The sequence below is a fragment of the Neolamprologus brichardi genome, chromosome 17 (assembly GCF_056152115.1).
Source record: "Neolamprologus brichardi isolate AB-2024 chromosome 17, ASM5615211v1, whole genome shotgun sequence".
Lineage (NCBI taxonomy): Eukaryota > Metazoa > Chordata > Actinopteri > Cichliformes > Cichlidae > Neolamprologus > Neolamprologus brichardi.
In genome coordinates this window covers 17,879,848-17,893,246 of record NC_142120.1, presented here as the reverse complement: position 1 = coordinate 17,893,246, position 13,399 = coordinate 17,879,848, and the positions used below count along the sequence as shown (strand labels likewise).

Below are 13,399 nucleotides of genomic sequence, written 5' to 3'. Positions count from 1 at the left end.
TAAAATGTGATTTCTAGTGGGCAGACTCAGTTATTATGTCTGGGCTCCCCTCTGAGTGTCAGACTAGAATCTACTGGCCTTTAGATGTGTCGATTCCCATCTGTTAAGAGTGCGGTCAGCTTAAATCCTTGTCTGAAAATAGATGATTTTCCATGACTAAGGGAAAAAAAAACCCTCAGGAAACATCCTCTGTAACCTGCTACTCCTTTAAAAATGTTTGCATTCTTTCATGTGGCGCTTTAACGGCCAGAAAACCCCAGTTTCACCTGACATCTCTCATTTCTACTGAAATTCACTCTGAGTTGAAGTGGAGACAACTTCAGACACCTGTCACGCTGCCAATGAAAACACTGCGGGGCGAGAACAATAGCAGGAATAACATCACATCACTCTGATGCGAGCACTGAGGAATGCTGGCAGCAGGAGGGAGGCAGAGATAACACGGCAACGTTATAAACCTCAAAATCTGAGATTTAGAGCCTGCACAGCTCTGCAGGAGCCTGGAGAGTGGAACCATTAAGACGGCCCTGGTTTATGGGTTTTGTTTTTTAAAAGTTGTGTTTGCATGAGTGTGTGTGCGTGTGTGCATATTATACTCACCAGCGTCATTTTAAGGTGGTCTTTGGTTAGCAAGTTGTACTGCTCGATTCTCTGCCAGATTTCGTCTTTGCTGAACTCTGTCCGCAACTCTCTCTCCTTCTCCACATCCTTAGAAGAAAAGGGACAAAGAAGAAAAGGAAACGCGACATGATAAGTCACAAACCAGCCGGGATTATTAACACAATACATCCTCTGTTTAGACGACAGCGGTGGGACACAAAAACGAGGGAGGGAATAATTATTTCTAATCCAAATCAAGAACCAGCGTTTTATTTTCTGATTTTACAGGATGATACACGGCAATACTACAAAGCTGTGCACATTACTCTGACATAATGTACTGTATCTCTTGTTGGTTTCAAGTGGGTGAGACAACTTTAAAACCAAGAAGATCTCTTTATAAACAAGCCTTAAAACAGATAACCAGAGCTCCAAGGTGTTCAGGGTGAGTGTAGAGCTGCCAAGAAGAAGCTCTGCCTCTGCACAATCCTCCTTTCTGTTTAAGTTCATTAAGGAAAGCAACGAGCAGCCCGACAGCTCGAAATGTGTAGAGTTTCATATTTTTCTCATCATGCAAAAAATTAAAGGATTCTAACAAATAAGTCATGCTAACATAAATCAAATCAAGCATTTTTTAAACCTCTATCATCTGATTTTTATACTATGCTTATTAAATTGAATAAAAATAAATAAATAAAAATTAAATGAATAAATAAAGGTATTTAATAGTATTAAACTCAAATCTTATTTAGCCCGGTTTTATACGTGCAACAAGCCAGCTTTTTTTTTTATTACAGAGAAAAAAAAATTCAATAAAAAAAGAGGACAGGAAGTGGCTGCTTCTTTACCATTTGATTTATAACAATAACAAGAAGTCAGAAGGAAAAAAAAAGGCAGCAAGGAGTAGAAGCGTATTTACAATACGTCATCACAATAACACCAGCGAGTATTAAGGGGGTTTCCGTGTGGCCCAGCCCTCTCATATCAGCTTGAGAAGAGTAAACTTGTTAAGATCATATTTGTTGATATAAGTGCTCTGCAACAGACAAAATGTAATCCCCACTTATATTTGTCATGAATATATTTTGTCAAAATATACCTTCCTGTGAATATAAACAGGAACAGGTGTCAAGTGTCTGCTTTTTTATTTTTTTTAACTAACAGCTCTGACTGGAGGGCGAGTACATGACAAAAACACCTTTTTACATCAGTGTAGGTCTCATGATAAGCGACTGACTCCTAATTTTAGACTAAAACATCCTGGAGGAAAGAGCTAACACTTCATGAGAATCGCATTTGAAAATCTAACATAAGCAGCACAAAAAAAAGTGTGTTTTTAAGGAGAGAGACGTCTCGTCTGACTGACCGGAGGCCACGTGGACTTGACGAGCATGCATAACCGATTCAAACAACCTGTGATGTGTGTGGCATGTATGTTTGACAAGTCAGCCACACAACAGACCTCACTGTGAGAGTTGCAGATCACACATCAGCACTGTGGTTTTATAAATAACCCTAGAAGAAGATAGGGGGAGGCCAGAGGGTGGGGAAGGTCCAAACTTAGGTCAGCTGATAGGAAATGTTCACAATAAAGACAAAAAGAACCAATATGAGAACACAAACATACACATCCAAACCCTTTTAATGAATCTTAAATGAGAATGCATTATATGTAACTGCAGGCTACGTGTGTAAAACTGTAATTCAGGTCACATGAAACAAATACGTTACATAATGGGTTGTAAAGTCAGGGATGTTGACCTCAGAGCCAAATAAAATGGTTTCTAGAAGCCTCTGAAGACACACGGCCACTTTTCAGAGGTAAGAAAGTGATTCATATCCATATATGTAGCTCAAATAACAGCTGTTACCAACTTTAAACCTGAATACTGATGTTTTGGAGTTATAAATGACTATGAGGAAGGTTTAAATGTTTCCTTAAACATTTCAGGAAAGCCTCCATATGTTACAGGGGAAGTACCCAAGCAACAACCAACATATAAGTGCTATAGACTGCAGTTCCTCTAGTTGCCACTTTAGGCTAACTCTAAAGTGAATCAATATCCATAGACTCCCATCTTAAAATGGCAAAAATATTTTAACATGTAAAACAAAAATCGTTTTATCCTCTAAGGGCAGCATCCTCCTTTATAAGAACTATAAGGGGGTAAATCCTGTGGATGTTCTGCCTGGCCTTAAAGTTGTGGTCTAACCGCTTTGACTTATCTAAAGCTCACTGTAGCTCATCTAAACTCTTTAAAAAGCCAAACATTGTCTTCCTATAATAAAACAAATTAATTGTGTGGCCGAGAACTTGACATCTTCAAATTTTAATGCCAAAAAATTATCAGCAGATTAAAGAACAACGGAGTAAATAATCAGCTCCTCTCCACAGATGTTGTTTTTTAATCCAAGTCACATAATTTTTTAAAGCTACAACTTTAAGTCTCAAAGCAGTGGATTCCAGATGTTCAAAGCAGAATTTAAACCTGATTTCTATTATTTTCTGTTTATATATGAGAGTGCCAGTCCAGATGCTCTAGACCGACTTTAATTCCCCAGCAGTCTGAGCTTACATGGGCATAGTGCAGCTCTCCGCAGCATCTATTAAAAACCACACACACACGCACACACGCACAGCAGAATCTAGGCAGGCTTTGAAGGCACATACACCCTTATATGGATAACACACACAGTGCTCAAAGTAAAGACAAGCTGCCAATACAGCATGTGCAAACACTGTGAGGTTTATGGCTCTAAGAAAAAACAGCAACGCCAGTTTAGGTCCGCGCTAAAGTGCTTTATGTTTAAGGATAACACTAATATGACAGATTTACTTCTCTGCAGTTACATTTACTTTACTCTTCTAATGCATGCTCACCTGATTACAAAAGAAAATATGGGGATCTTTTCAGGGGGAACTTGGCGGTCACTGCCTGAAATTATGAATCCCATGCATTTATTGATGGTTTGAGTTGAAGTAGGTCACTAAATGGATTAAAAGAAAATTAAGATTGTTTTTAAGCTTCATTTGTTTGAGTTCTCAAAAGTAAGAAATTACTGTTTTACCTTTTGATGTAAATCATAATAAATTGACTATTTTGGGGTTTCAAGTTGTTGCATAAAAATAAGCAATTTGAAATCACTGCAAACAACAAAACAAGATAATAAAAATGATCATGCATGCATGTTTACTGAGCTATTATTCAGCCTCTATAGTGACACCTAAGTATGTACAGTTTTAGCCCTATGGTACTGCTATAGTCCTTCATCAATTAGTACACTATGATCAACACAAACCTTAATAATAATTAGTTGTTATCCTTAAATCTGTGACACATAAAATAACCTTTATTTATTTATTTTTATTTCTTGGCCCAACCTGATCTTTCAATGTGGTATTTTTGCTACTCAGTTTTCCACCTCAGTCAACAACTCCTTTTCTGCTGTCAGAAACTTTTGTCAAGAAAGCCTGGTTATGTTGAACTTTACAGTACACACCTCTGAAGTCACCTCCTGACACCCTGTTGATCGTAATCTGTCCGTGTAATAAGTCCAGACACTGACTCATTGGGATTAAAGCAGATCTGATCAGTCACACGGGCACAGAAACAAAGTCACAACAGTTTGAGTCCCTGTTTCACAGATGCTTTCGTCTACTTCGTAATACCTGTGTCTACCTGAGCGTCGTGATGTTGATTTTGACCTGCTGGGGGTTTTCCACCATCGGTCTCACCTTTAAGTGGCTGCTAGGTTAGACGAGTCAAAGCTTATTAGCAGGAAGTGACAGGTAAGCAGATTATGTGTTATCTCAATGTGCACACGGACAGGACAAAAATGAAAGAAGGTAAGATGTGAGTGGGGATATGATAAGAAATACTCCCTCAAGGGGAATCCTTTCTTCCATGACTCTGCAGAGTTTGTGTTTGTGGGAGATCATTTAGGTCAGTAGATAACCCTGCTGATCTACATCAGCTGTCCTCACCTCATCTTAAATAGTCAATTCAATGCCTCCACACACCTTCCCTCTAATGTGTTTCCCGATAAAAGTCCTAATTAACCAGTTTAAGCAGAGAAACAGCAGGATTAAAGTGACATTAGTACGAAGCAGGAGAGTATGTGAATGTGGGCGTGTCAGCTTCTCCACTTCAAGCAGGATTGACGGGGTTAAGGGTAACTGGGAGGGAGACAGCGACTACAATCCAAACAAACAGGACAAGCAGAGCACAGCGGAGCTGCAACACAATGAGGTCATGGTCCAATTTAAGTGTGCAGCGAACCCTCCCACCAAAGCTGGAAGAGCAACGCTGCACTGAAGGGACAGAGGAGAACAGAAAGAAGGTTTTTAGAAAGAGGTCTGTCATGACATTATTAATCACAATGAGTCAAAGAAGGACAAAAAGGCCTTTAAACATCAGGCTCCACCCTTATCACTTCACTGAAGTCTACAGTTGGTATGTGAGGGAAGTGATTTCAGTGTTTTCTAGGGAAGTCTTGATTCTGCGTCAATTCAGAAGACATCAGAGGTTTTAAAGAAGTGCTGGACTGGTTCTTTAGAAATATGGATTTGCACTAAAAGCTGAATATTTTCCAGCTTTGTGGCCAAATTTGTTGGAATTTTATTCAGACGAGTGAATCCTAAAGTCCAAGATCCTGCATTACTTGTTTAGACAGACAGGGCACCAACATGTATTATTAAGTTTGTATATCAACATGATGTCTTATTAATACTGTGAGTATGCAAGACAGTGTATTCTGTCCACAGGTTGAAAAGGACAAAAGCTATATAGAAACATGCTGCTAAAGGAGCATAAATGAGGTTTTTAAAGTGGTGGAAGGTGATAAAGGCAATAATATGCTCAGTTAAACCACCAAAAAGTTGTGGTTGTTTTAAGTTTATTGTATCAAGACAGGTGACGTATTTCATTCACGACAGGCTATTAAAATTCTTTCCAAGTACAAAGTGGCAGTATTTATGTTTGAAGAGTAATCAGCGCATCAGACCAAGTGTAAAAGCAGAACTGAGTCAGCGGGGAAAGAAGGAAGAGAAAGGCCGTATAAAAGTGAGGAGACAGAAAACGAAGAGCGAACAGAGGAAACCATCGAAGGGGAGAGTCATATCAGGCTTTATGTTGAAGTAATCTGAAGGAAAAGTGGTCTTTTGTTTTCTCTGGATCTTATCGCGCACACACACCATTCGTCTCTGTTTAGCACCGTCACGCTCGTCTGCATCGCCTGTCTGTAAACACTGACATCACTGTGTGCGTGTAGATAAAACACGCTTAGCTCAGACTAACACTGTGCACTTGTGTGTTAAAGGTGCTACAGGCAGACTAAACACAGTCATTCACCTAAACTGAACCTATATTTTAAAGGACAACAAAGACACTTCGAGTACAGCTGGGTAGTTTTCTGTCCTTATCTTTGACTCAGATCTGTATGTTTGAGATAATTAAAGGAGAGGCAAGTCCGTTTAGCAAAACATTGACAGGAGTTAACACCGGGACAGTCCTCTATAGGTGCAATATATTACATCATTCTCTAAACTCTATCCCTCCTTTATCTTCAGTGGTGCTGGCGCGTTCATGGAAAGCTCTTGACTTTTTCCAGATTCTAGAAGATTCTCCAGTATCTGTGGTCTAATTTTAATGTCACCTGTGTTTTCCTAAACAAATTCTTAAAACTTAAATGAAAAAAAAAGTAATAAATGTTCATTACAAGCTTTTAAAGTCTGATGAGACATCTTTAAAGATTTCATTATCATCTGAAAATCATCATGAGACTAAAGAAAGCGCCAAGCGTCACTCTGGAGAAGCTTAATCATAGATTGTTTGAAATTCTGTTTTATGTTATAAAAATGAACAACGAGCCTTCATTTCTTACTGTAAACTGTGTATTTTAAAATTAATTCTGCTTGCTTCTAGGCCAGCTTCACATTTCTGTACTGACTCGATGACTACAAATCATGTTAGTTTCCCACTAAACTGAAATAATTAACCAAAAGTCCACACGGTGAACACGTTTATATTAACTATACTTGGCAATAACTTTATAATTTACACACCCACACACACAAAAAGAAAGAGAAACTAGCAGCAACTACTGAAATTTATTCCCAATCTCTCTTTTAAAGCTGAGGCCACTTTCTACTAGGATAACAAAACAAAACAAAGCACCTTTTATTAATTTCCCCCCTCCACAGCTTCCCTCTCTCTGTTACTTCCTGCCGATCCATGGGGGGAAGTCGAGCCCAGCCACACCTTTCCTCTCAGCATTCCTACAGTAATGCACGTGCACATGCATGTGCAACATCACTTAAATGTCCCACAGACGTCCTCATACTGTTCTTCTGTAACAGACAGGTCGTATGCACACGTTCCAGAGTTACTCGTGCATCTATACATGTTGAGGTATTTTGCTTTTCTTTATTTCTGTCATGTCTATGTAATATTACATTGGCAGATACTTATATTAAACATGACCAAAGCTTCAAATATCGAGGTCAGACGTATGCAGAAGTAATCCCAGTAAGGGTTGGGGAGACTCAAACTGCTCTAAATATTTTTTTCCTACTCTTGTTTTTATATGATGTCATATAGTGAGGGGATATCCCCGCCTACCTGCTGTTCAAATCATCCGTTTAAGAGCTGAGATGATGGAGATTTGAGAAGCTGCATCAAGGCTACATATAAGACAAATAAGGATTACTTTGAACACTGAAACTTGCAAAGCTGCTCCAGCAGAGTAGCTGTAAACCACAATTATCCATTTTCTATAACCACTAGCTATCATTCATTCACACTTTGGAGGATTTCCAGGCCTCGAGGCTGACAAAGCTGCTAGAGGCCGTCTCTGTGCTGTTATTTTAAGCTTTGTTAACTCTTCAAAAAAAGAGTGAAAATATCCAGTGTTACTCCTCAACACAGCCCAAAGCTAAGATATTATGTACATGATTTAGAAGGGGGAAGGAGAGAAGCTGCAAATAACACAGCTACCCCCAGCAAACTTTAGCAATTTAAGCTTAAATAAACAAAAACAAGAGAAACAAAACTGAAAAAATAAAGTTAATTTAAAAATGCTTGCCAGGTGATTAAACGTGTATCACTTTGACTCTCAATCAAACTAACCTGAGCCACTTTAGCTTTTTGTTGTTCTTCTGATATCATTAAATATATTATTGCCTTTTTCTTGAAGAAGATTCAAACATGCTCAAAAATAATCTGCAGTAAAATGAATGTGAAGATAACTACAAAACCTCATGAAAAGAGAGGAGAGTCAGAATATCATTAAATACAATCCAGACACTTATTTATAGACCAAAATAAGGTTGTTAACAAGTAAAATATTCAGCTTTAAGCTCAAATGTAAAGTTTAAAAGGAGGCAAAATATGAAATAAGTCAGAAAAAAGAGAAAATTATGTTATTGTCTCTGCATGCCAAGAGGTAAAAACCTGCAGACTAAATCAGCAGGACCACACAGAGACATCACTTCAGCACAATGATGTGAACCAAACTGGACCGCTGACAATGCGTTCTGAGTGCGGTCAGGGAAGTACACCATGAAAACATGTTCAGGACACACAGTTAAGCCTCAGCTCAATCAGCGAGTGAGGAGACCACCAGGCCACCCAGAGATGGAGAGCGCTCTGCTCCCAACACCGACAAAGACGTGCAGTAGATGAAGGAGGAACAGGGTTAGACGAAAAAGCAGGGCGTGAGGAAAAGAAAAAGTAGAGAAAAAAATGAAATAAATCAAAACCGTTTCTGTCGTTAGCAGCTGTCATATTCTGACGCCACGTTTAATAAAGCCGGGTCGCTTTACTTCTCAGGCTCCGCTAACACTCAGGCTGTTGACACAGTTGCGTTGGAGATGAATACAACATTGAAAGCATCACGTTGCTGCTGTCTAACCGTTTGGGTCATCAGCCCAAACTCCTAAGTGCCTGCTGAGAAATGTTCTCATTAGCCTGAAAAATGGCTTTCATTAACACAGCTACATACAGGGGAAAACACACTGCTGGGGAAAGACTCACACAAGCAATCGTGTCTATAACAAACCCTCGATCGATACAAATTAAGACTGATGTTGGAATAATGCATTATAATTCTATAATGGTCTATTATGGTTTTGCCACACATGACAGCACAAATAAAAGATATTTTTAGGACCTTATTATTCTTGATTTTAAGGCTGAAACGATTCCCAGGAACAATTGCTGAAGTCGCGGCTTTGCACAAGAAGAATTGAGCAACGGACCCAAAGAGGTGTGTTCATGTGTGTGTTCATGTGTGTGTGTTGGGGGGAGTGAGTGAGTAAGCATGTGTGGGCTGAGATTTTGAAACTTCATAGTTCTGACCTTGGAGGAAGGCAGTGAAACAAACGAGGTGTGTCTGAGCCAAAGATAATGGAGAGATCCCCTCGAGACTTTTATTCCACCGAAAACAAACTGCAGATTACTTTCATTATCATTTTCACTTATTATTGATGACTAGTTTTCTGAATAAACCTTTTATCGCCTGACCCATGAACTTCTAAAAAATAATTAAATCAGAGAAATATATAAATCCCAACAGCTAAAGATCACTACCTGATGAATATGGAGGGTTTTTTGTCCTTTTTTTCACTGTTTTGTTAAAATGTACTTTTGATTAGGGATGGGTATCGAAATTCTTGTTGAGAACCAGTTCCCACTGTTTCAATTCCTTGGAATTGTTTTCCATTTTTGCAAACGATTCCCTTATCGATTCCAGTCGCCTCGAATGACGTCACCACGTTGCGGAGCGTCATTTACCTGGCAAGAAACATGGCGGCTCAAACGCTAAAAAGTTTGGTTATACTTTACGAGAACGGATGACAACAGGGCAACTTGCAATACTTGCAAAGTAGATATTTCATTTAAGGGAGGAAACACTACGAATATGCAAAAGCATTTGCTCACAAAACACACAATGACCTTAAATGAATGTCATGTTTTTAATTCCGCTCCGGACTTGTGAATCTCAACCCAGCAGCAGCGGTAACATTTGCACGTCCTCTCCCGTTAATGCGGCAGGTAAATAATCAACTAACAGTGCATATTATGTTAGCGCGATCTGCCTTATTACAAAACCTGCCATTACTGTACATTTAGGTGACCATGATGAGAGAGACAGACAGAGTCTGGCTCAGATGCTGGCAGTTCTTGCTACAGTCTACCGGTAGCGTCTCCTTTCAGGCCAGGATAGACGAATGTCACCGAGCAGTGACTAAGTTTGTGGTAAAAGGCTTGAACCCATTTGCCACAGCAGATGCCCCCGATTTTCGGTAAGTGAATGTGTTTAATTGCAGGCAGGGACATTATTGGATATTCTTGTGTAATTGCTACAGAATAATTTATGTTATACTTTGTTATTGCTACAGAAGAATATTTATTTTACATTCACAATTTTTTTTTCCTGGGGACCCTGTGACACCCCATTGAAGAGCCGTAGGCTGGATCTCTTAAGATCTCACTGTTGGGTTTGTAAGGCCATGTTACTCCTAAATTTCTATCTTGTTCAAAGAGAAGATATAAAACAAAGATCTAAGCTAATTGACCTTAGTGTTCTCCTTTTTTTTTAAAAAAATAATCGATAAGAGAATCGATAAGAGAATCGATAAAGAATCGATAAGAGAATCGATAAAGAATCGAATCGTTAAACAGAATCGAAAATGGAATCGGAATCGTGAAAATCTTATCAATACCCATTCCTACTTTTGATTACTGATTATTTTATTATTTATGACATTTTTTGTCATCTATTGGCCAAGACATTCACTGAAATGCCCAATCTGACAGAACTTTGTGAAATAGTCATCTATTGATTAGTACGTCTGGACACTTTTCATGTTTTAGGACATAAAAAAAGCAAAATGGGAAAAAAAAACATCCACATTTGGAAGCTGAAGGGTTGACAGTGGTGTGAATAGTCTCACTGCTACAGTAGTTTTAGTGGAGTTTTTAATTCTAAATTAATTGGTTAGGTTTAGGTGATAAAAACCACTTTAAATTATTTTTTCAAAAATGTTCAAACGCAATGGTTATCACCTTTTTCATAGGGTTCCAGGGGACTTGTACTCCTACGCTGTGGGTCAAACCTGATTTGCACCATCGCATCGACATCAACAGCCCAACCACAGATGTTCCATAAATTTAAACTTGCGTCCTACACCGCAGTGCTAGACATGAAGCATAAGGTTTGGATTCATGCTGCAGTTACAAAATATGCTGCCTGTGTAAATAAATTAGTTTCAAAGTCACGCTGTTTACAACGAAAGACAACAACCAGAGGACAATTTGTGATGTTAAACACAAACGGAGCGCTTTTTCAGGGCTATCTCACATTTTCCCAGAGTTAGAAAAGACCTTAATAGCTGATAGTTTTGGTTAAACTAATATAATTTCCTGTCACATGGCTTATCCTTGATTTGAATCAACAGTTACAGCACAGCCCCAAAAATAGTGTTATTTCTAAAAAAACAAGATTTTCATCCTGACGGTCATGAAAACAAGTTACTGACCGACAATAACAAAGTTAATGTGAGGATGTCTGATAGAGTTAAAAACCCAGACACCAATAAGACTTAAAAGTTTAAAGTTTACTGAAGAGCTGGAAGACTACAGGAACCCCAAACCAGTTTTCCAGAGTCCTACATCGCCAACTCTCATGCAAAAGAAACAAACAAAACAAACAAACCAGCCTCATTAAATTCTTTAATGAGATGTTACAACTTCTCTGAGAGCCACAGTCATAATTTAGACAAACACAGCCAAAGAAAGCAAAAGCAAACGAACACAACGCTGGCAATGAAGGTTTGTGGAACAAGGTTCGCTGCTGGCAAACCCCCCCACAGCAGTCTCAGTTGAGTCACATATGAAGCAACAGGACAGCGAGTCAGTCATATCTGAAAACATGAACACTAAATCAGCCTCAGGCAGTCTCACACTCCTCCTCCAGGAAAGTTATATTGAGCTCCTGTTGGGTGTGTAAGCACACATGTTTATGACTTTCTGAAGGTACTGTAGGCGTCAGTCTAATTTATACGCCCACCACTAGCACCATGTGACCAGGTACATTCCCATCACCACAACTGTGGTTAGCTTTGTGTTGTACTGTTGATGAGATGGATTAAAGTGAAAATGAAGCATGTTAAATAAAGATCCAGTTTCAGCATTTCAGTAATGCTGTGCTGAATAAACAGTGAGATTTTTAAGCAGTGACACAAGCCAGAGTGTAGGTTCGCTGGATTCAACTTTAGTGCTGCAAGTGTGCTAGAGACCACCATAAATAAAGGAATATAAACAGAGTTGGTGGGGAACAGGGAAAGCATGCTACAACCTGATCATGTTGGACACAGTGTTGGGACGATACTATTGTTTTAGTTGTTTTTATTTTCTTATGGTATTATTCCTTCTCTTTTATATTTTATTCCATCATTGTTGTGCATTTTACTTATTTTAGTTGCATTTTCGTTTGTAAAGCACTTTGTGCAGCATGAGCTGTTAGAAATGTGCTGTATAAATAAACTTGACCTTGACTTTGATTAAAATGGCACAAAAGTCAAATGTGACGCTAACTAGCAAATATTAAGCTAATCAAACATGTGAGTTGTGGTGAAATGAGATTAGAGACAGAAACGAGGCAAGTCTTCCATGGAGCTACTTCAGATAATAAACAATAACAAGGTCCAGGGCAGACTCCACCAGATAACACTAACAGCTAAGCTCATATGAGAAAAAGGAGTAGTTGAATAGTTGCCAGTGAAAGGGTAAAAGTATACAGTCTTGTAGACAATGGTTAAAAACAGGCTAATAAGCTAGCAAAAATTCAAAATAAAACCCCCACTGAAATCCTTAGTGCTTAAGGCTCAACTATATCCATAATGGCTGTGCATATATTATATATTTATTTTATTTATTTATTTAAATACCAGCACACGGCGACTCCTCTGGTTACACAAAGACTTCCAATAGTATAGAAATCGATAGGAAAACGGCATTCACCTTCCCTTCACTGTGACCCTACTAAACATTTTACGATGATGTCCAATGGCTCATTGGCAGACATGTCAACCACAAGTCGTTCAAGCTCACCTCTCCCTGTTCACATCCAACACTCAGTGTAGGGTAATTTCCAATAAACCAAGTTCAAAAAAGGGAGTCTATGGCTGACGCGTGTTCCTGGTTTCCAAAAGAAATGCTTCCAGTTGCATTATGATTTGAAGACTGTTTATTTATTACAAACTGAAGATGTAACAATGAACTCCTTCCAAAATAAGCATGAAAGTTCCAAAAAATAGCAGTTATCCAAAACTACCTGTGCACACGGTCAGAAAACCGTGAGACTCCTAACCTCTCTGTCCATGCTCCTCCCCTTCCCTCTCACACAGGGTTTCATGCTACTATTGCACTTACATACTTAAAGTGAGAGGTACCCCCTTTTAGGTTCCAATCCCAAAACAGTGACTTAAAATTACTTTATGTAAACACATATATTTTCACATTTATTAATCCTGAAAAGATGACTTATGTAATGAATCTATGAATTATAAAGCAAACATGAACTCAATCGTAAATAAAAATATAAAGCAGACGTCTGGCGCTTACATTACCGGCCCCTAATTGTTCTAATAATGTATTGCCTTAGAACAATTACCACACTTTTTAACTTTACAAACTTAATATGAACCACGTTTAGACATATCCAATGTTTAAACACATGACAAAATGTTATTTATAGACAAATGAATTGTCCAATACTTTGCCAATCAGCTTTGCAA

At 38.6% G+C, this 13,399-nt stretch overlaps 1 protein-coding gene across 1 annotated transcript in view; it reads right to left on the bottom strand.

Annotated features, from left to right (window-relative positions):
- Positions 1 to 13,399, bottom strand: part of rassf3 (Ras association domain family member 3) — a 75,437-nt gene that overhangs the window by 5,680 nt on the left and 56,358 nt on the right. The window contains exon 3 of the mRNA XM_087830577.1: positions 601 to 708. Coding sequence (XP_087686703.1) covers positions 601 to 708 — 108 coding nt within the window. The remainder of the gene's footprint in view (positions 1 to 600; positions 709 to 13,399) is intronic.